The following is a 23,498-nucleotide window of genomic DNA, read 5'->3' as shown; positions in this document are numbered from 1 at the left end:
CCAATTCCTATTTGTGTCCACTACCTATTGCGCCACTGGGGAAACCGCCTTTCAGAATAAACCTGGACATCCGGCTCCCTTGACTTAAGTGGCTGCTGTATCCTCTCCTTCACAGTGTTTCCAGGGCATTAATCCCTGCTTCTGTGTCTGTCTCTTTAAGATCCACATGGGCTTACAGCATTACCTCATCAAGACCTGTCAGCCCAGCTGTGTTCCCCTGGATGAAAAACTCCTGCCCCAGCTCCTAAAGGAAGCAGGCTATGCTACGCATATGGTCGGAAAATGGCACCTGGGAATGCGTCAGAAAGAATGTCTGCCAACACGCCGAGGATTCGATACCTACTTCGGTAATGGAAATTCATGTTTCTTTAACAACACAGACCTACTACATCCCACTTATAAAACACACTCAAGTGTCATCAAACACAATGACTGGAAACTTGAAGCACCATAGTGGGGCTGCTTTCTGATGGTCCCTCCATAAGCCAGCTCCGTGCTGAACGCTGGGTGGACCTTTGCCAGAGCCCTAAGGGACACCCTTAGGGGACCACTCAGAGACCACTGTCCACTCTGTAGGGTCATCTTGAAGATGATGAGGAGGGGCTCTGTGGAACTAGAGGCAGACTTTGTGCTTCCTTCACTAAAGTTCACATGCTTTTCTCCCCGTGGCCTGGGTTCAAAGGCCCCTCTTTTTGGGGGTAGGGGGAAGAATGATGGCATCTTCTCCTACCTGTGAGATCTGTGTCTGAAATTACTAGATTGGAGAAAATCAATTTAAAGCATTAATAGCAATAAAAGATAATAAACAGAAGTGGGAGATAATGAAGTGATAACTAGAAACGGGAGAGCCCTCGGAAAGAAACGTGAAGCCTGCTGTTTGTTTTAAAGTGTGACACCGTATGTTTGTTATAAACTCTGCAGTAATTACTAACCTGTTTGCCGCTAACTGTGTGTCTTTCTGTCAAGTTCTTTTTATATGGATCTGTCTTTCTGTTGTCTGTACAGTAACCTCCCTCCCTCCCTCCCACCTGCTTCTTCCAAACTGGATGGTTAGTTAACATAAACATTTAAGTAGACTAACAAAATCGGAGTGACTAGTCAGACGTGGAGTAATGTAAACGCACCAAATTACAAAATAAATAAATAAGTAAGAAGTACAAAGCTGCGTGGCTGCAGGAGCACTCTACATTCAAGTCTAAGACTGGAGACATCTTATGTCGGTAGGGAGGAGCGAGGAGGGGTAGAGGGACATTATCCCAAGCTAAGTGGACAGTAGGCATTGAGGGAGTGAAGCTGCTCCCGACCCTTAGCTGTGAGAAAAGCTTCTGGGGAAGGAGGCAGAGGGGAGAGCCACTCTAGGCAGAGTGGTGGCTTCCTTGTAGTTCCTTAATCATTCCGTGTAAGGTAAGGACAAAAGCAGAGCCCAGTGAAAGGGAGCGGGTCCACATATGCCTAGACGCACCAAACACTTGGATCTAACCCTGAGGTCAAGATACCAGCATGTCAGAAAGGAGAGCAGGTGTGTCCCTCTCTCACCCAGGGTGCTGCCATGACATTTGTTAGAGCCCGAGGGCCCCAACATAGATAACTATTTTCCCTAACTGGATTGGTATGGAGCCACAAGGAATAATCAGACACAGCTTACACGGTCATCACGGAAGGTCAGGGCATCTCAGGCTTCTTCTCCTGAAGATCTCTCCGTGTTTATTCTTTAACCAACTTTTATACCAACACATAAACTGAGCGGGAAAATACCTGTCTCCTAGGTAACCAGGTGAATGACGGTTTGTCACGTCTGCATCTACCTGTCTGCTGTGTATGCTAGCTGTCATGTAGGCTTGAATCAGCATCTCTATAAGGCATCCTCCAAATTACAAAGAAAGGAGCAACAAACATCCTGACCCTTTGTTAGGCAGAGACAGCCTGTCTTCAGGACTACGTGACCACCTCAAATGGGGCCTATGGCTTCAGAAACTGGCAGCCACACCATATAGAAACATGGGCCTACAGACATTCTTTCTGGCTGAATCTTCAGCACTCTTGAATGACTGTTAAAACTCAGCCTTCATTGATTTAGCATCCTGGACATTCCAGAGGAATGGCTTGTGCACCTTGGGGACTTTTGTTTTCACCCAGGACTTTGCCAGATGTTTTGTGTCTGTCCTTTGACAGACTGTGGATCTTAAAAATCTTTATGAAAAATCCAAGTTTTGTTTGGACAGCTAGGGAGAGAGTTCAGTCTCTAAAGTGCACCCATGAACCTGAGTTCAGTCCCTAGGCCCAAGTGAAAAAAACAAAAAAAAAAACCAAAAAAAACCCTGGGTGCCTTGCGGGTTCTAGTCTTGGCACACGGGCTGTGAAGGGGGGTGAATCCCTGGGGCACACTGGCCAAGGGGCCTAGCCTAATTGCCAAGCCAGTAAAAGAACCTGTCTTAAACCACAAAGGGGGATAATAGCTCCTGGCAGTGGTTAGGTATTGCACTTTAGCCTGTGCGCACTCATACACAGACATGAATGGAAACCTTTACACAGAAGGCAGAAACCATAGGCTTGAGGAGAATTAAGGTCTATCCGGGAGCTAGGTAGACCAATACCCACGTTCATGTAAAGAGAGACTTGCAGCTGAGGAGAGTATTTGGAACCCTTGGCCGTCATTAGCATTGTAGTTTACCCGTCCTGCGGGAAGCGGGTAGGTGGTTGTGAATGCCTTCGAAGCCAAGGAAGTACACACTTGACAGGTAACTGTGTCGACGTGAACTGCATCTCAATAAAACCATTGAAGGGCACAGATTTAGTTGTTCAAAAGTATTTTCTAAAGTTCCTCAAAAAGCCTAGGCGGCCGTCGTCCTGAGGTTCAGCCCTCAAGTTTATGGACTGCAATGATGACAGCATTGTGTGACGGTCACTAGCTGTGCCGGGTCAGCTTGGCCAAGTGTTTGAGGATGTGGTTCTGTTTCTGCAAGTCTCCTGTCAATGTTTATGGCTCCTATAACCAAATATAGCCTGTGCACATGTCCTCCCCAGTGATAGTGTATATGAATGGATAGAGAACCTGAAGTTTTCTCTCCAAACTCTAATACCTCATCTATGTTAAACTACACACTAGGTCCCAATCACTCTAATTGCCAAGGTAAGGGTTGAGATTCTTATTCTTCATTTTATTTATTTATTTACTTACTCATCCATCCATCCATCCATGTGTATGTGTGTGTGCTCGCATGCATGCCAGGACACGTGTGGAGGTCTGAGGACAGCTTGCAGGAATGAATTCTCTCCTTCTACTCTGTAGATCTCAGGGATCTAACTCAGGTTGTCAGGTTTGAAGTGTGGCAGGCACCTTTCCCCACTGAGCCATCTCAGCAGCGCTGAAATTATTTTTTGTGAATATGTATTTTTCTATTTCACATTAAGTAATAAATATGTTATGTATTTTTTGCTATAAATGAAAAAAGGTGAAAATCATATAAAAAGTTGTCTTAAGATCCTTATACTAGTTATGTTTAGGACCTTGACCTTGGATAATGGAAAATGGTTAATCTAAAGTGAATTATTATATAAGTTAATTATAAATTGAATTATTTTATATAAGCTGTAGAAGGCTCTTAATTATCATTATAGAGAAATTCCATGAGAAGGGAAAGAGCTAGGCCCATTTTTCATCATTTTAAGAATAAAAAGGAATATATTTAAGAGCCTAGGAAAGTTTATTTCTTTTTAATAGCTTCATTGGGGTATAATTCATATACTATATAGCTCACCCCATCAAGGTATTTAATTTAGTAATTTTTATGCAAATTGAGGGATTGTGTCGATATCATCACAACTCAGGCACAGGACAATCTTTAATCACTCACAAAAGAACCCAAATCTCCTGAGCAGTCATCCCAGCTTCCCCTCGGACCCCAGCCCTGGGCCAGCACTGCCTCTCCTTTGTGCTGACTGACTTCTGTCCTAATACACAGCACAGCTTGCTTTTATACTTTAACAAAACAGGTAACATCCACAAAAGAGCTACTGGGAAACTTCCTTTTCTCTTGGCTTCATTCCCTGCTGTGGGAGAGAGCTCTTTACAGAAGGTGAAGGTGACAGCCACTCAGCTCAGTGAGCAGCAGCGTGACTCCAAACTTGCTGTGTGTGGAAGTCTAGCTAGAACGCTCTCCTCTGACCTGGAGCTGGTATGCGAGCAGAGAGAGCTCGTATTTGGGAAGGTTTGTACCTTCCCACCAGTGGGTGTCAGCATTTGACTAAATATAACTCTCGCTGAGGCCTCGTTCATAAATAACCGCGGGCGTCAGTCTCCCAACAGCAGTGACAGCAAATGGCGTGAGCTGAATCCCATTTTTATTATCTTACAAATAAACCTTGCATCAAATCACATTACCAGCGAATGATCTTTTCTCTTAGCCTTAAAGGACTAACATCTTATTGCCTGCTGAACCTGAACTCTGATTTCTAAGAACCTGTTTCCACAGAACCATCCACCTATAGAGCTGACGTGATGGAACTGATGCCCTGAAAGACCCGAGTGAGAAGAGGACTTGGGCTTCTGTGCAGTCACATTTCAACGGGGTCTGCCAACAGATATAGAGATGTTAAGAAATGGAGCTCTGATTAGCCTTGTCATTTGATTAGCCTCGTCACGGGCAATCAGTTGCATTAGGCAATTAAATGCTGGAACATTCGTTTACTTAACAAGCTTTTTGCCTGCTGACTGTTTCGTCTCCCATTCTTCTTGTAGGCTATCTCCTCGGCAGTGAAAACTATTACACCCACGAGGTCTGCGCACTAATTGAGCCTTTGAATGTTACACGGTGTGCTCTTGATTTCCGAGACGGTGAAAAACCCGCGACAGAGTATACAAATATTTATTCAACAAACATATTTAGCAAAAGGGCTACAACCCTCATAGCTAACCACCCACCAGAGAAGGTAAGGCTTCCTTCTTAATTATTCGCAAAGTTTTGTTACTTCTAAAGGGTTTTTTTTTTAAAAAAAAAATTTAGACCACATTCCAGTTAGCCAGAAAGGGAAGGTGGTTAAAAGTGAAGAATCTTAAAGATTTGTGGATCAGTGTGGGAGAAAGTCATGCAGCATACAGGAACCCCGAAGAGATGATTCTCATGGGAGAGGACCCTGGACTGCAGGCGTAGGGATGCTGACTTTCAAGATTTCATGGAAACCCTGCTTTCTCTTTGTTTTGTTTTGTTTTTTTCTAGACAGGGTTTCTCTGCATAGCCTAGCTGTCCTAGAATTCACTCTGTAGACCAGGCTGGCCTTGAACTCACAGAGATCCGCTTGCCTCTGCCTCCAGAGTGCTGGGATTAAAGGCATGCGCCACTATTGCCCGTCTTTGCTTGCTCTTATGATGCTCTGCGCGCAAGCACTGTAAATGGCTAGCAAACAGGTGTCTGCATACAAGGTGGGGCCCCCTATGGAGAACTGTTAGGAGTTCAGGGCTCAGAGCAAACTCTCCCATCTTTTATACTTTTCAGGATTATTTTGGTTACTCTCAATCACTTCTATGCCCATGTTAATTTTAGAATCTGTTGACTTTTACCAAGAAAACAAAGGTAGTTGCTTTATTTGGTGTTCATTGGTTAACTTAAAGGAAACGGCCATCTTAGCAACACCGAGTTTTAAAAATTCAAATGCGTGTTAGATCGGTTTGCACAGGTAACTAAGGAAGCCACTGGGTATGTCGTGCACAGACAGCTGCAGGTTAAAAAGAGCTGTGACTAGCCTTAAACCCAGATTGCCTGGATTTAGCGTCCAAGTGCTTTGGAAATTATGTTGCCAGATACTGGGCTCAAAGAGTGTCCTCATGAATGTAGTCACACACTCACACAGAGCGTCCTGCGGTGGGAGCCTGCCCGACATGGAGGAGCCCAGAAAGTGCGCAGGTCCTGCCGCTGCACTTCGTCTCTGGCGATGTGCAGGTCCCGACCTGCATACCTGTTCAGACTTAGTGACCTACCAGTGATTCCCTGTTTGGTATGGAATCTTCTAGGCTCTGTCTTTGCTCCTCTTACTCAGTATGAGGGATCTTCCCTGGTGACCATTTTCAGCTTTGCTTCACTCTGGCTTTTTAAGAGTGGCGTGCTGACATCTCCAGGCAACTGTGTCTGCCACGCAACATGAAGAAAGAGGAACGTTCTCTCGAACGTTTAGAAACGGGCACACTTTCAGTCTAGGTTTAAACTAAGCTAGTTGGTGAGCTTGATGACTTCATGAATCAATAAATGGCTGGAAAGCAGCAGCTAAATGAAAGGGTTCTCTGTGGGTGGGTATTCTAAGCCGGGAGTGGTGGGGTAGGCACGAAATTGAGGACAATAGGAGCCCCTAAGAGCCTGTATTCCATGGAAGAGGTCTCGCTAGCATGGCCCTCCTCGCTGACAGTACTATAGTTCTTAACTGTGTGTGTGGCATTTTATAAGCATGGCCTCATACCAAAAAATTCAAAGTCAGGTTTTAAATAAATGTTCTGTTATCCTTTGAGGAAGGCACACCACTTTTATTTAAGCAAAGAGACTTGGAGAAACGAAGAGACTTGTTCAAGGTCCCAGGGCCATTGGAAGGCAGCGTCAGAATGTGAGCTCTCTTCCTAATCAGCGTCCCTAGCTCCCAGCTAGTATCCGAGGGCAGAGATTTTGAAACCCAGTTCATATTCAGCTTTGCAGTCCCAGTTTCGACACCATATTAGACTCTCCCGGGACACTTGTAAGAAATGATGATGTCAGACATTGTGAGGGACCTGTCCCCGGCAGGACTGAGTCGCCAGTATTCTGTCACCTCGTCTCAGAGATTGTCCCATGCTGTCACTGTGAATAGCCTGTGTAGTTAGGATTCTATGACGTGTTATTCAGGGCACTCTCAACTACCTAGCCCAGGTTCACAGTCTGACCTCATGATACTCTAAGCCACAGGGACACTCTGCCTACAATAAAAAGTCATTGCCTGGAGGCACCCAGCACAGGTCTTGGCGAAGGTTCTGGCTTGCACACCTGTCCATCCTTAGTGACCGCCTTACGACTCCCTGTCTGCTATAGAAGCTTCCAGCCTCTGTCTTGGCTCCTCTTACTCAGGATGAGGGAATCTTTCCTGGTGACCATCTCAGCTTTGCCTCACTTGGGGTTTTTAAGAGCTTCTTGCTGACATCTCTAGACAACTGTGTCTGTGAAGAAAGGGAAACGTTCTCTCAAATGTTTAGAAATGTGTACCGAACAGTATTGTCTCCCGGTGCCCTCGTGACATCGAGCAGCTAAGAGGAAGCAGCTGTGCAGAAGCTGTTCTTTGTGGGTGGGCGGCTAAACTGGGCTGGCGGGGAAAGCACCGGAACTGAGGACACTAACAGGCCTCAGACGCTGCCATGCTATGGAAGGGTGTTGTCAGCATGGCACCGCTCACAGATCGCGTTACGAAATGAGCAGATGGGAGATGGACGTTCCCCGCCAGTGTCTGAGGTGCCCAGTGTCCCCAAGCACAGGCACAGGCGAGGAAATGGTAGTCAGTGGCAGCTCAACCATTTTCACAAGGCAGGTCCTGCACATCTGCCAGCTTCAGGTCCCAAGACCGGTGCGTCTCACTGGCTCTGGGAGTGGCACCTTTGTAAGATCTCTTACAAGGTTTAACCTGGCTCCGCGCTAGGCTGCCAGGCGACATTTATAGACTATAGCATGGCATCCGTTCTAAGATGGGAGTCATTAAAGGAATTCATGTGAAGTGTCCACAGTCAACTAAAAATGTCCCTGCTTTTAAGGGGCAGCTGAGGGAGAAAATCGATAGAGCTGTTGTGTCGCTATTGAGTGGGGACATTTCTCATGGCTGTACACGCGTCAGGAAGGGATGTCCTTTCTCCTCCATGTCAGGGGACTCTCACAGTAGTGACATTTATTTTAAAAAAAGTAATACGTTTTTCCAGTCATACTGTGAATTAGGAAAACCTATAAAGTAATGAAAATAAGACTTTGCTCCTCAGTGACGTGTGATTTCTTTCCATCGTGGGGATGTTCGGAGTATAGAACCGAGGAGCCATGGAGCATACTAGAAAGGAGAAAGAGCCATTAGCATCGAACAGCTCTGCTGGCTAGATCTGGGTTTTCTGTGATACTCCAATGTCTAGTTATGATTTCCCAACCGGGACTTCATTTTATAGTCTTAGGATACTTGAAAGGGTCACAGTTAGGACTGGCTAAGTTGATCAGAACACAAGTCTGGAGTTGAGAGAATACCAAGGACATGTTGGGCTCCAACATAAACAGAGATGGGTGGAGGCTGACGTGGGGCAGGGCGTTCATGTGAATCCAGAGTCGGTGAGGTGAGAATGGCCCCTCTCCAAAGCCAAGGCCAGAGCAGGCTAGGCCTCAGGTCCGTAGACCTGTAAGGAACCCATCGCCAGATGCTGGCTGTTTGCTCTGAGCAGTGAGCGGAGGTTGCAGCTGGCAGGTGTGGAGAAACTGGGTACAGCTTTCCATTGGAGGACTCCATAGTGGCTGCAGGCAGGGTCCTGATGGCGATTGGAGACGGCGTTAGATGATTGCTCCCTCCATTAGGCAACCATGTAGTTTAAAAACTACCATTCCCCCCCTGAAATTTAAAAACAGTACAGCGGGACTGGAGAGATGGCTGTGTAGTTATGAACACTGGCTGCTCTTGCAGAGGACCTGGGTTCAGTTCCCAACACCAACTCCAGTTCCAGGGGAACTGACACCCTCTACTGGCCTCTATGGGTACCGCATGCACATGGTGCGCAGACATACATGCCGGCAAAATACATGATTTTTTTTTTAAAGAAGCTTTAAAAGTAGTATACTGATACTTCGTTTAGTAATGTTTGAGAATTGGTTGTTCATAAATAAAGTACTCCTGAGAGCTGAAAGTTTGATTTATAGTGTTATACACGTGTATAAAATGACTGGGTGTGGTAGTGTGCACCTTTAATCCAAGCACTGGGGAGGTAGAGACAGGTGAATTTCTGTGAGTTTGAGGCTATCCTGGTCTACATAGCAAGTTCCAGGTCAAGCTGGGCTACATAGAGAGATGATGTCTTAAAATAAAACAAAATGGGTGGTGGGGGAAGGGCAGACAGACACGGGGCCTGGGGGAGTAGGGAAGCACATAAAATGTGTTTCATTGGTTCCACCATCACTGTGTCCTCCCGGTGACCCAGAGCTGTGCAAGGGTGTGGGGCTGTTTACCCCACAGCAAACTGCCCTTGACCGCTCCTGATGAAATGTAAGGAAAGACAACATTTTTGTTGTTCAAAAAATGCACGTATTTATTCTTGTATGTTATGAAGTTATGGTCTGGTCAGCAAGTGGTGTGAGGCTTTTGCATGTGACGGTCACCTGACAGGCTAGCTTTAGCTCCATCACTAAGGTTTAAGTGAGTGTAAGTCAGATTGCTAACAATATGATGGTCTTTGTGGTTTTATATTTGTAGCCCTTTAAGAGTGATGGTCGTATCATTAGCAACTAAGGAATATTTATAGACTGATGCTCAATTTTTTTTCAATATTTAACAAAAAGAAGCACAATTTGTTCCACACTGAGAATTTGTGAATCCCTTTAATATTGATTCCAGAATCGTGTTCTCTTTTTAAGATTTTTTTTCTGTGTGTTTGTGTGTGTGGTGTAAATGTGTACAGGTACCTGCAGAGGTCAGAAGAGGGGATTGGATTCCCTGGAGCTGGAGTAACAGTAAGCTGTGAGCTGGCCCATGTGGGTGCTATGGAGCCAGCTCAGAACTCTGTCTTCTGCAAGAGCAGAAAGCACCCTTAACCACTGAGCCATCTCCCCAGGCCACGTTTTTTCTCTGGCAAAACAACAAGAGCTTTCCATGCTCTGCTGCTTTTGTCTTCAGGGTTAGTTGCTAGCTGGGGATAGGCTGCTCTCCCCTGTATCCCCTTCACCAAATAGGTTGTTATTTTGCTGCAAGTGGTCTGGCTAGGAGCGGACAGACTCACTTCTGTCCTCTTGGGGTTCTGACTGCTTCCAAGAATCAAACTGACATGAGACAGTCTACATTAAGAAAAGAAGGTGGGAGAGCCACAAGAGTAGGTACAAGGGAGTGACCGCAGAGGGAGCATGCCCGAGCCAGAGACCTCTGTGGGACTGGACGTGAATCAGCAACCTCCAAAGAAGCAGGTCCAAGCTAGCTACGTCCACTGGAGCAGGCCCAAGGCAGGAACCTCAGTGGGAGCAGACCCAAGCAAGCAGCCCCTATGGGAGCAGGACCAAACAACCCCTGGGAGCACCGAATGACCTAACACCAAGTGACCTCCGGGGTGACTGAAACCATGGCCCTGACTGCACCACGAGGAACAACCATCTGAGCCTTGGATCCACTGGCACCTGGAAGATTGATCACCAGAGTCACAACTCCAACTACACCAATCAGAAGAAAAGATGGGTAGACAAGGTAACATACTCAACAGCACAAAAAGCAACATGACACCAACAAAAACTAGTGGCCCTGAAACAGCAAGACATGAACACCCCAATATAAGTGAAGCAGAAGAAAATGACCTAAAAATAACTTTAGGAGAATGTTTGAGGCCCTTAAAGAGGAAATGAAAAATTCCCTCAAAGATATGGAGAAAAAGACAAACAAAAAATGGGAAGACATCCTCAAATCCCTTAAAGAAAACCAAGAAAAAACATTCAAACAGATGAAAGAAACTGTCCAAGACTTGGAAACCAAAATAGAGACAATAAAGAAAACACAGACTGAGGGAGATATAAAACAGAAATTATGAGAAAATTATCAGGAACCACAAATGCAAGCAAAAACATCAAAATAGAAGAGATGGAAGAGAGAATCTCAAGCCCTGAAGATATAATAGAAGAAATAGACTCATCAGTCAAAGAAACATTATCTAACAAAAGCTTAACACAAAATATTTAGGAAATATGGGACACCATGAAAAGATCAAACCTAAGAATAATAGGGATAGAAGAAGGAGAAGAAGTTCAACTCACAAGCACAGAAAATACATTTAGCAAAACCATAGGAGAAAACTTTCCCAACTGAAAGGAAGAAATGCACATAAAGATAAAAGAAGCTTACAGAACACCAAATAGACTGGGCCAAAAAAAAGTTCCTTTGCCACATAATAATCAAAACACTAAACCTACAGAATAAAGAAAGAATATTAAGAACTGCAAAGGAAAAATGCCAAGTAACACATAAAGGCAGACCTACCAGAATTACACCTGACTTCTCAATGGAAACAATGAAAGCCAGAAGGTGGTGGTTAAGTGTTATGCAGACATTAAGAGACTAGGATGCCAGCCCAGACTACTACACTCAGAAAATATTTCAGTCACCATAGATGGACAAAACAAGATATTACATTACAGAACCAGATTTAACAAATACCTAGCCACAAACCTAGTCTTACACAAAGTACTAGAAGGAAAACCCCAACTCAAGGAAGTTAACTACATCCACAAAAATACAGACAATAGATGATCTCACAGTATCAAATCCCAAAAAAGGGGAAAACATACATAATAACATCACCAACAACAAAAACTAAAATAACAGGAGCTGGTAAACACTGCTCATTAATACACCTTAATATAAATGGACTCAACTCACCTATAAAAAGACACAGGCTAACAGACTGAATACAAAATCAGAATCCATCTTCCTGCTGCATACAAGAAACACACCTCGACCTCAGAAAAAGACATTGCCTCAGAGTAAAGGGTTGGGAAAAAAAATTTCCCAATCAAATGGACCTAAGAAATAAGCTTTCCTAATATCTAACAAAATAGACTTCAAACAAAATCAATCAAAAAAGACAAAGAAAGACACATCATATTCGTCATAGGAAAAATCTATCAAGAGGAAATCTCAATACTGAACATCTATGCCCAAATACAAGGGCACCCTCATATATAAAATAAACACTACTAAAGCTTAAATCACACATTAAAACCCACTCTCACCACTGGGCAGGTGCCTTGTGAATTTTAGGTCTGTCCCGTCTACACCTTGGCTGGTGCCTGGACTTGGTCAGTCTAGGGTCTTTTCTCATGTTATGTTTTGGATCCTTTGTCATCTTTGAACATATTTGCCGAGGCGTAATTGGCATTGTGTAAAATTCACCCACTTAAAGTACACAGTTAACTAGGAAACTTAAGAGGTGTTTGATCATCATTACAGTCTGCTTTTAAAATATTTCATCACTGGAGGGTAATTTCTGCCCACTAGTAGTGCCTCATCATCATTCTATCCCAGAATTCCCTGTAGCCGCAGACAGTCACTCACCTAGTTTCTGTCTCCGTAGACTTACTTCTTCAGAATATTCAGGTCAATTTAGCAATGCAAGATATGGTCCCTGATGGGCTCTTTTCATATTTTCAAAGCCCAACTGTCTTGTCACTGATTGTATTGTTGGTATGCACCATAACTAAACTATTCTGAATTTATTTATCCATTCATCGATTTGCAGACATTTGCGTTTTCCTGCTTCTTGTCCACTACGAATAACGGTGCAGGGAGCATCAATGTACATTTTACATGCGCATGTGTTTTCATGGTTTTCTGCAATAGGAAGGCCAGGTTGTAAGGTAGCTGTGTAACACTAAAACCTTCACACTGCTTTTCAGGGTCTGCATCCATCACTTACATTCCCTACAAGAGCAGCTGAGAATTCTGATTTCCCCATAGCCTCGCCAACATTAGTGCTTACTATTTTAAATGCTCCAAGCATCCTAATGGACATGAAATAATGTCTCAGTGCAGTTTTGTTTTGCAGTCCCCTGGTTATGAACATTGGTTACATATTTGGAAAAATACCTATTTAAATTTTCTGTGCTGAACTAAGTTGCTTTTTATTGTTGACTCTATGTATTCTGGATGTGGGTTCTTTACCACAGATATGGTTCACAGATACTTTTGGAGCCCTCTGTAGGTTCTGGAAATTACTGATACGAACCGATAAATCTTAACTGTCTCATGTTTTGTATCGAAAGCCTCCATTCGCTTTTAACTGCAGTCTCCAAACTCTCTTTCCAGCCGCTGTTCCTCTACCTTGCTCTCCAGTCTGTCCACGATCCCCTTCAGGTCCCTGAGGAATACATGAAGCCGTACGACTTTATCCAAGATAAGCACAGACGTATTTATGCAGGGATGGTGTCCCTCATGGACGAAGCAGTGGGAAATGTCACCGCAGCCTTGAAAAACCATGGTCTCTGGAACAACACGGTGTTCATCTTCTCCACAGGTCAGTCTGCCAGTAGGGCAATCCATCTCCTGGCAAAGCCTAGGATGTGGCATTCGGTAGGCGGAATGAAAACAGATCGGAGCAGTTAGCATTTCCTTATGAAAACAGGAGCTAACTGTGGTAGCGGAACCGCAGTCGCAATGTGAATAAGGAAACAGAATTACATACCTCGTCTCCTTTAGTTAATATTTGAGGATACAGGAGTGTGCTCAAAGACCAGCACTCACTGAGTGCAGGAGTAGGCCTCACACATCTACAGGGCATCAGGATGGCAAGTCCCCGGAGTGCCTCGCCAGGCCAGCCATTGTCTGTGACTGCCCCTGTTGCTAACTGAAGGGCTGTGTCTGGGCAGATACAGGCTGTGACACTGTAAAGACAGACTAGAAAAGGAGCCAATTAAACTTAGGCCAGAGTGTCCGGGTCCAGCCTCGATGAAATTCGTATGTTCCCGGGTAGGAGCATGAGGATTAGAATTATTAAGCAAAAGGAATATAGACATGAAAGAGACAGAAACACAGAACAGCATCGGGAGGAAAATTCGGTGAATACTGAACCCACCCACTTTTATTTTCACTCTAGGGGAGGCAGAGGCAACAGACTTCATTAACATGACCTAAGGAGTGGACCAAGTGTCCTCCACCTTTGGTCCAGGTGGAGCCCATCCACCTCTCTATGCAAAATCCTAACTAGCCACACTCTAGGTCAGGATCGCTTGTTTGTAGCCACACCTGTGGTCAAAAACTTTGAAAGAGCAAGAATAAGCTCAACCTCTCTGACCTCCAGTCAGGTGGAACAGCTCACATCACGTCTATGGACCCCCACACTGGAGTCTCAGAGCATAGGATTTTTTGTATTAAACTGATTTTCTGACAATAAAAGTCACACATTCACCGAGGAAAAGTAAGCACAGAAAAGGGTGATAGGAGAGTCCAACATCAGCCCCTGAGCTGACTGAAGACCGCTTTCATGGAGTCAGGGACTTTCTGAGCGGAAATCTCTCTGTTCATGATTCCCGTCGTCCACCAGAAGTGGTTTTCTTGAACTTCCCTCCAGTGGGACTTGGGCGGACATCTTTGCTTGCTCCTTGTCCTGAACATGCAGGAGCATACCGTGATGGAGCTTTTCTCATAGTGGACTTTGGGATTGTTAGACAACCCTGCCCCTCCTCCCTGCTTTGCAGAATCCCCATATTTCCTTACTTGATCAGTCTTCTGCTCTTAGTTTCTTGTTCCGTTTTCTTTACATTTCTTTTACTGTTTGGAAAATTAACTTACCGGTCTTTTCTAAATTTGGTGTTGAATTTATCTCATTCACTATTTTTTTTAAACTACCAAGAACTCTTTCTTATTTCCTGGTAATTCCACTTCTTTAAGGTTTTTTTCTTTATAGTCTTTAATATGTATACATGTGCTTGGTACACATATGATATGTGTATGTATATACATCATTACATTTACCATATTCATGCCATTCTCTATTTTAAAAGATTTTTTTGTATGTTTGTATTTTTGTTTTCGTCAGGCTTTCAAGTGAGTTAATTCTTCACATCCTTTTGACCTTGGCTAATACCAAAATCTTTGATTGGAAACTCTGTGTGAGATCAGAGCTTGTCATCCAGTGAGCTATACTGAAAGTGGGGGCTGGGGGTGAGGCAACATGACCAAGAATTAATCTTGCTGGCCTCATAGTTGTTTCTGTTGTTTGTTGTTTTGCTTTGTGCTTAGTTAAGTATAGTTGTCAAATCTAGTGTGTTTGAGCATTTACTGTATACAATCTCAAGAGCCTCACATGTTTAGTTCAAATAACCCTCTCAGCAATTCACTCGCTGAGGACTGTTCCCTCGTCTTGCAAATGTGAGACCGAGACACCAAGAAGTTAATACTTAGCCCATGGTTACACCGCCATATCTGGGCAGTTCTGACTTTCTGTTTCAGGCTCCGTAGCATTTTCTGGCCTCAACGATGGCAATCTTTGTTTATGTAAGACAAGATCTTGTTGCCATATAGCCAAGCAGGTCTGAATTCTCAGTCCTCCTGCCTCAGCCTCTTCGGTGCTGGGCTGTATGTATTCATCACCATCCCTGGTGAGTTGATAACGTTTGTGTTCTCTTCCAACTCCTGACACAGCAGAACTGTCTCCACGGTGGGCTGCAGTGACAGGCTGCTAAGGAGCCGGGCAGGGCACAGTGAGTCGGTGGTTGGTGTGAGCAGCTTGTGTGGTTGCTTTAATGCCATATAAATACTATAGTTTTCTAAGTGTTTCCTATATTGATAAGGGTTGAATATAAGATATTTTTCACAAAAAAGAAAGGAAGAAAGACATCTTATCTGTATCCCTTTACAGGGTGTCTTATAATCTGGGGGTCAACCTCAGTTTACTTCATTTAAAAATCCCTCTATAGCATTTTTGATCAATCTGGTGTTGAAGGCCTTGGAGTCTCTAGAAACACTCGGAAAAGGAGACCAGGAAGCTCAACATCGATTTATCAATTATTCATTGGAAATGACCTCATGACCGCAAAAATTGGAGACTATAAGTTAAAAAAAAAAAACTCAAGCCTTGTTGCAGAGATCATGATTACACGGTTTCTGGAGAGTGATTTCCTGAATATGGATTAATATGTTACTCATGAGCTAAAGAGTGCTCAGAAGTGAAGATGTTTACTCTGGAAACTGTTACATATCTCAGTGATTCTCATAGGAATAATAATATTGGTATCAAGGATGTCTGGGAAGAGCTGGAATCATTTTTTGTGTGATATATGAGAATGAAAAAATATTTAAAAATTAATGTCTCTTTTGTGTCATGATTTCAGATAGGTGTATTTTAAAATAGAGTTGAACATTTTATAAACATCTGAACATCTTATTCAATTTAGCAAAAATAATATTTGAAGCTTTTCACTGCAAACATGGTGATCACCCTATAATAGGGCTCTTGTTTCCTGATATGATGATGTCTTAACAGATGTATTAATCCTAGGTCATCTTTGCTTTGGGGGCTAAATGCAGCTTGATGATGTCTAGACGTTTTAATAATGCTCCTAAATTTGATTCAGTGGAGTTTTAGTTAGGATTTTCACATCAGTTCACAGTGAGAGTGGGGTTGTTTCCTTTTTCACTGGCAGGCTTTGCTGTCTTGGTTGAATCACATGACAAAATAATGAGGATGGTTTCCCATCTTTTCTATGATCTGGAGTAATGGGCAGTCCCTTGAGCCTTCTTAGGAGGCTCTTTAAAGGTTATCTCCATAGTTTACATTTTTCCTTACTTATGTCTCGATATGAGTCTCCAAAGGTTTCAGATTAGTTCTCCCTGAGATACAGTGCCTGCCTTGATCGCACCTTCAGATGATTCTCCATCCCAGGAAAGTTTCCCATATTTAGCTCTCTGACTTTGGTCTGCTTGAATTGGGGAGGGGAAAATCAAACTTTTAATAGGTTGGATTGCTCATCCAGCTTCTTTTCTTATCCCCTTTTGGCTTTCTGTCTTTCCCCAGTCTCTCTCCCTCCCTCCTGTACTTCTGTCCTTCCCCCTGAGTCTCCCTCCCTCCCTCCTGTGTTTCTGTCTTTTCCCCTCTGTCCCTCCTGTGTTTCTGTCCTTTCCCCCTCTGTCCCTCCTGTGTTTCTGTCCTTTCCCTCAATCTTTCATGTGTTACCAGCTGGAGGTTCTGCCGTTTTGGCTCTGTCCATCAGTGTTTCTGGTGGAGATTATTTGAGACTGTGCTTTTAATATCTTTGCATTCCTTCCCTTCTTTGCTCCGTGCCCTTCTCTGCCTGGTTTCATAGTTGGAGTGACCACTGTGTTAAGTCCTGACTGCACACCCAGGCACCCTCTAGTGTTTGCTTCCACTTACGCTGCCCTTGCTCATAATGGAAGTGGGGCAGCAAGGTTCCTTTGTGAGCTGGTTCCCAGTCTCCATTTTATCAAAGAAAGAACCCCGACTTCAAGAAGCTGAGAGATTAGCTACATGTCCGACATGAGACAGCCAGAATTCTTCAGGTCTACTGGGGTCAATATCTAATTACCTATCGATTGTCCTTTAGCTCATCTCCTTGTCTTTTATCTCCTTCTTGGCTTTCTGAGCATCAGTTCCCAAAGCCAACCTCTTCTCAAATCTTTCTGAGAACTTTAAAGCCTTTATTTTTATGCCAAATCATTGCCAACTTTCTCCCAATGTAGTGATGTGCAGTCTATGTGCACAGCACGTGTGGCCATCTCTCTGTGCCCTGGCTAATTCTGTCCCACATCTGTGGTTGGGGTCAGGTTGATAGACACAGCTCACTGGGTTCCCAGGCCCTCTAGGAGTGAAGTGTATTCCACCCAGGGGAAGCCGTTTCCTTCCCTTCTGGCCATTGGTCCTTTGACCAGCACAGAGACCAGCCCAGGTCACTATGACCTGACTCCCGTCAATTCCATTCTATTAATGTTTTACTTTTGGAAATAGCCCAGGAAACCCTTCCTTCCTCCCATCCCATCTTCTAGAAGTGATCAAGACCTCTTAACTACATATATAAGGGTAAAGAGGTAATAATTCTTTCTTTGGTTATGTGCAAAATTAGCACTCCTAGCCTTTCTCCTGCGTCCATTCAGATAGGCAGAGTGGCTCACGTCCAGAGATCAAGTAGCACAGATTAGCCCTGTTTCCTCAGTCCAGCATCCCTGGCCTTAAACTTTGTGAAACTTTCATGATTCTATGATTATAAGCTATTTCCTATTGTCATGCCTGAGCTATGATTAGTTCCCATCTTTCTCTGTTTGCTTTTAGTTAGATATTGGCTAAAAGAAGCAGTGTTCGTCACAGTCAAAAGGACAAGACGTTAGCCTGGACTCCCTTCATTAGGGTTCATCTTTCTACTTGCTAAACTTCAGGAGTGAGAGCTGGTTTTTGATCAGCTAGACCCGTGGTTCTCAACCTTCCTAACACTGTGACTCTGTAATATGGTTGGCTCCTCATGCTATGGTGACCCTCAGCCAGGAAATTGTTTCATTGCTGCTTCATACCTGTAATGTTGCTACTGTTATGAAATGTAATGCAAACATATGTGTTCTCCAGTGACCTTTGAGGGGTCGTGACCCCAGGTTGAGAACCACTGAACTAGACCAGGAGAGTCCAAAAAAGAAACAGTGTCATCTTGTACATGTCTACGCCAGCTCTTCCCAGAACAGCTAGTCTCACGTAGGCTTTGGCGTTAAGGAGAAACCTAATTTGTGTTTCTTTCTCCAGAGGGTTTTCTGCTGCTCTCGACAGTTTATTTCCTGAGGTCGCATTTAGTAACGAGCAGGACAGTGTGGTTGCGCCCCAGAAGAGAGGGCCTGCGCTGAAACCATGTGGTTCATCTTTTCCAGTTTTCTTACTACTTAGCGCTCCTCTTCCTTGTAAGCGCTTGAGGGTTTGTGCAGCGTTGGATGTGTTAGAGAGACCACAAAATGCACAAGCCTCTTGGTGTCCAGCTTGTGCTCCATGCCAGAGAGAGGCAGGTTCTAGGTTAGGGTGTCATGAGGTGCTTGCTCTCTTCTTGAAGTTCCACCTTATAATCTGAGAGAAGTCCACAAGACATCTCATCCTTTGTCACCTTTGTCTGAGGGCTTAAGGTAGCCATTATCTGTCATCTTCTTAAGACCATCACAGTACTGATTTTCTGGAGTGTTAGTGGCCCAACACTGCACATATACTAAATGCTGCTGAACCAGCCCTTTAAAGTGGCTAACTTCATGTCCTATGAATCTTGCCTTAATTTTAAAAGTGTAATGCCTTTTTGTTTATTTGTGTGTTTGTTTGTGAGCACATGCCCCAAGATTGGGGGATTTGGAATTTGTAACACTGCACACAATTATTTTGTACAGAGAATTTGAGAACCTCTGAGCTGAGGTGACTCTCATTCAGGTCCTGGGAGTTTACCTTGCTAAAAATAGACAAAGTGTAAGTTCACATACATGTCCTCCACACTAGGAGAAATGTGTTCTCTGTTCACATGCTACCAGAGAAGGACTAGCGATCTCTGTGTAAGAAGAAACGAGATGGGATGTTTGCTAATGGTTGCGTTAATCATATGCGCCGGCCAGAAACCAACTGAGCATACCATTCAGCTTCTCCCAGCTAGCTTTCCCTTAAAGAAAAAGTAGGTGCTGGGGAGATTGCTTAGTGGTTAGAGCCTTGGCTGCTCTTCCAGAGGACCGTGGTCTACTCCCAGCACCCACATGGCAGCCTCCAGGTCCAAAGTATCTGATGCCCTTTTCCGGTTTCGTGGGCAGTGTACACACATGGTGCACACGTGCAGGCAAAATCCACCTACATAAGATAAAAATGAGCAAATGTATTTCCTTAAAACAGAAAATGTACTCATTTCTAGGCTCCTCATTAAAGCTAAGAAGACAAGCTTAAACTTATTCATTCTGCTTTTCATGCCCCTACTGATGTGAGTTTCAATAGATTGATTACTGTCATTCTGTTATGGATTTGGTCAGGACTTCTTTTCTTCTGTGATTGGGAGTTTCACACCGATGCAGGCATGTTTACCACTGGCCACAGCTCCATCTCGTGCCACTCTTTCTGCGTAGGGGGTTAATTTTACCATAAGCAAATACTGTTTGTCTCCTTACACAGGTACCGCTGTGTTTTTATACCACAGTGACCCTTTTAATCCTTCTCTGATATCATGTTATCAGAGTTCCAGTCCAGCTTTCCTGTAAATGAGTTTTGTGGTTCTGCCTCAGTTTCCCTGTCTGTTAAATGACCATTTGTTCATTCACTTGGCCTCTGTGAGCACTGGGGAAATAACGTCAGGTGTTCAGCAGGATCGAATCTCCCTATTAACTCGGTGTGTGTGTGTGTGTGTGTGTGTGTGTGTGTGTGTGTGTGTAGGCACATTAAAAGCAGGCAGGGTTTTTAGGAGACTGACAAGAAAGAGGGGTGAAAAGACAAAAATGGGGGTAAGAGATGGAGCTGCAAGAGATTTAAGAAATAGCAGAATTGGGGCTAAGAATATTTTTATTTCTAGCAATGCCGACAGCTTGTCAACCTGTGGTCTCCAGTGCAGGGGAGGTCTTGCCAGAGATTGGGGTGCGTTTGCAAAGACCTGCAAAGGGTGCAGACTCTGGCCGAGTGCATGTGTAATCTGTGTGGCGGTAGGGTCACAGGCCGTGGATACACTGTGCACTTGGGACATAGACTGGGGGAGTCAGGAATGTGTGAAGCAGGCCTTGCTGCTGCCCTGACTACAGAGAAGTTGCCGTTCACAGAGCAAGCTCTGTGGTGTTCAGGCGAGCCCTATGCAGAGGGGTCTTGTCCATGATATCATCCTTAGACCATCAGGGCCCGCTCAGCAGCATGTTTATGCTTGGACGGAATAAGTTATTGCAGAATATGAAGTTTTGCACCTATCACTTGAGCGTTCACAGAACTATGTGAGCGTGAAAGGAATCGTAACTAGTGCCTCTGATGTCAAAGTCCCCTTGGCATTTGATGAGAATTCTCTTCAGAATGGGTAGGTGGCCATAGAGAGCTGCCCTGTGGCTTTCAGGATGCCTGTGCAGTTGGCAGACTTACAAATATTGTAGAAATCTATGCTGGGAATGTGCCACCTGACAGGCAGAGCGGCGTGGCGGGATGCTCCAGACCTTCAAGGCCATGTCTGACAGAGCTGAGAGCTGTCAGGTCCATGAAGTGGGTTGCACACACCACCCCACCGCTCACCCTGCAGTGGCGTGTGCACTGAACACGTGTCTGTTGGAGGAAGGCAGCAGTAGGTGGATTAAAACTGAGATGAGATTGAGCTGTCCTTGAGCCCTCTAGGATCATGGTAGCCCTTGAGATTTTGCATATTAGCGTCCACATGAGCATGTCAGGTCACGTGAAGTTTTTATTCATAGGGGTGTTAATTTATTGATAGCATCACCAAGTGAAAACAACCACCAGTGTACGTTCAGGGCTCTAGTCTTGGTTTTAGTGTCTCTCTGGTGGGACGCTGAATGCTCAATCCAAGTCTAAGGAAAGGACGCCTCTCAATCCTTTGTTTATAGACTGTCGGTTTTTATTATGTTACTGAATAGATGCAAGAATATCGTATTGTTGATATTTTGAATTTCCAGCAGGTGAAACATGAAATAATCGACGTATTCATGCTTCTGTGAGAATATAGCATGGTGGCCTTTCTCTGGGTTTATAATTAATGGACGGTCATATTGAACCGAGCATATTTATTGACTAAATTGCAGGAAACTTTCAAATCATTTGGAGCTCTTTTCCACATTCCCTTTGTGTTCCATTTTAAAGGTCACACTTAAGATGGCTCCTTTGCTCAGTCCTCTCAGAACTTGGAGCTCAAGTTCCCTCTGAGGCAAGGGGAGGAGGTGCTTCGTTGCCCAAGCTTTATGGGAGGTTGAGTCAGGATGAAGGAAGATTACATATAGAGAGGTAGGCACCTAGAAATCACAGACATAAGAGGAAGGGGCTGAAGCAAAGCCAACAGCCAGGCCCTGCCTGTTTACACGTGTCTGGTCTGTTCACATCTGTTCTCCTCCAGCAGCTGCAAGTGTTTCAAGATCGCAGCCTATCAAACAAGCTGATCGTTAACATGCCTGTCAACCCTGCAAAGAAATGTTATAGAATGCGTTACTTGACGAGGTAGTCTTGTCCAAACATAACTGTAGGGCTGTTCCCATGAGAGGATTCTGTAGACTAGAGGGGAGCCCAGGAAAATGAGGAGCTAGTTTGAGGAGTCGCTGCTGAACTGCAGCCTCAAGGAACCCTTGAGATGAGTGAGGATGCCAGTTGGTGCTAAGTCTGTTTTTGTCTTCCTGCCAGCCTGGGACCCCAGCCTACCAGGTGGTGTTGCCTCCATTCAGAGTGTCGTCCCTCCTCCGTTAACCCTTTCCAGAAGTACACTGGTTGACACTCTCTGGAGGTGTGATTCCAAAGTCTGTTAGGTGGAGGATGGAAACATCCCAACTCCATCCCTTGTCAACTCAGTCATCAACTCACCTTTAAATCATGACCTTCTGCCCCGTCCTCTGAGGTCTCATTGTCTCCTCATCTCCTCAGGAGTCATGACCTGATCTCTGCGATTGCACGTTCTAAGTTCTGAGTTCTGCTTTTGAGAGCTTCCATTATTACCCACATCAGACCAGCCATCTGACCCAACCTGCTAGTGCTATACAACTTTTTAATTGAAAAGTTATTTTATGTGTATGGCTCTTTTGCCTGCATGCATGTCTTGCCCAATGCCTGGTGCCTCTGAGCCAGACTAGGGCATCTGATTCCTTGGAGCTGGAATCATAGATGGTAATGAGTGCCACGGGCGTACAGGGAACTGAAGCAGAATTCTCTGGGAAAGTAGCCTGTGTTCTTAACCACTGAGCCATTTTCTTAAGCCCCTAGTAGTAGAAGATGTGCTACAACCAAGTTCTAAATTGTGTGGTCCCGATAGTTGTTAATATGCGCTATAGAAAACTTTGTTCGAAGCTGAGAAGGAAAAATGCAAATGGGAACAGCCTGGGAAAGATTCACAGAAAGATGGGACCTGGGAGGACGTCTAGATTTGAGAGGCAGAGGGAGAGTAAAGAAATGGTCATCTCTAGAGGTCTCATGGAGACAGTGACAGTGGTGACAGCCAATAGTCGGTGAGCATCACAGATGTACATGTGCCAGCTCATCAGCAGCAGGTGCTGCAGTCTCCCTCGTGCCTGGAGCAGGGTCTTCACAATCTGCAGCCATGCACAGCACTCTTCAGTGGAAGGTGGAACCCAGTTCAGGGCTGTCTGACAGCCTCTGTGTCTGTGGGGTCTGATATGAAGATACACACAGCTCAGCTCAGCGCATAGGAACGGAACAAGGCCTGCCTGGATGGGTGGGGTTCTAGAATCTTAGAGCTGGGGAGGGTTAGGAGGCACTCCAGTCTACCCTGATCATCGAAAAACTGAAACAGACCTAGGCAGGCTGAGCAGATGATGTCAAAGTAGACACTTGGGTTAATCTTTCCTCCCAACCCTAGGCTCTTCCCTCCCTGCACGGTAGGGTTCGTCCACGTGATAATGACACGGAGTTCTTAATGTCCATCCGTGGGGACTAGAGCACAGCTTCAGTCACCTGGAAATGGATGCCCTCTGAGAACAGGCCTTGCTGAACTCTAGCCGAAACAACTATGTGAGGCTCTTCAGCTTTTGGGCAGAACGTCTTTCTAACCTGTATGTAGCCACCTTTAAGAACTGGATGAGGACCGGCATAGAAGAAAACATGCGTTTATCGCTGACATGCGTTTATCGCTGAC

At 44.6% G+C, this 23,498-nt stretch overlaps 1 protein-coding gene across 1 annotated transcript in view; it reads left to right on the top strand.

Moving 5' to 3' along the window:
- The window catches only part of Arsb (arylsulfatase B), a 166,658-nt gene that overhangs the window by 17,560 nt on the left and 125,600 nt on the right, over positions 1-23,498 (top strand). Inside the window, exons 2-4 of the mRNA XM_075976301.1 lie at positions 161-347; positions 4,739-4,929; positions 13,024-13,231. Coding sequence (XP_075832416.1) covers positions 161-347; positions 4,739-4,929; positions 13,024-13,231 — 586 coding nt within the window. The remainder of the gene's footprint in view (positions 1-160; positions 348-4,738; positions 4,930-13,023; positions 13,232-23,498) is intronic.

This window comes from Microtus pennsylvanicus, chromosome 6, assembly GCF_037038515.1.
Source record: "Microtus pennsylvanicus isolate mMicPen1 chromosome 6, mMicPen1.hap1, whole genome shotgun sequence".
NCBI classification, from domain to species: domain Eukaryota; kingdom Metazoa; phylum Chordata; class Mammalia; order Rodentia; family Cricetidae; genus Microtus; species Microtus pennsylvanicus.
Note: the sequence above shows the minus strand (reverse complement) of the source record. Positions and strands in the feature narration are given on the sequence as shown.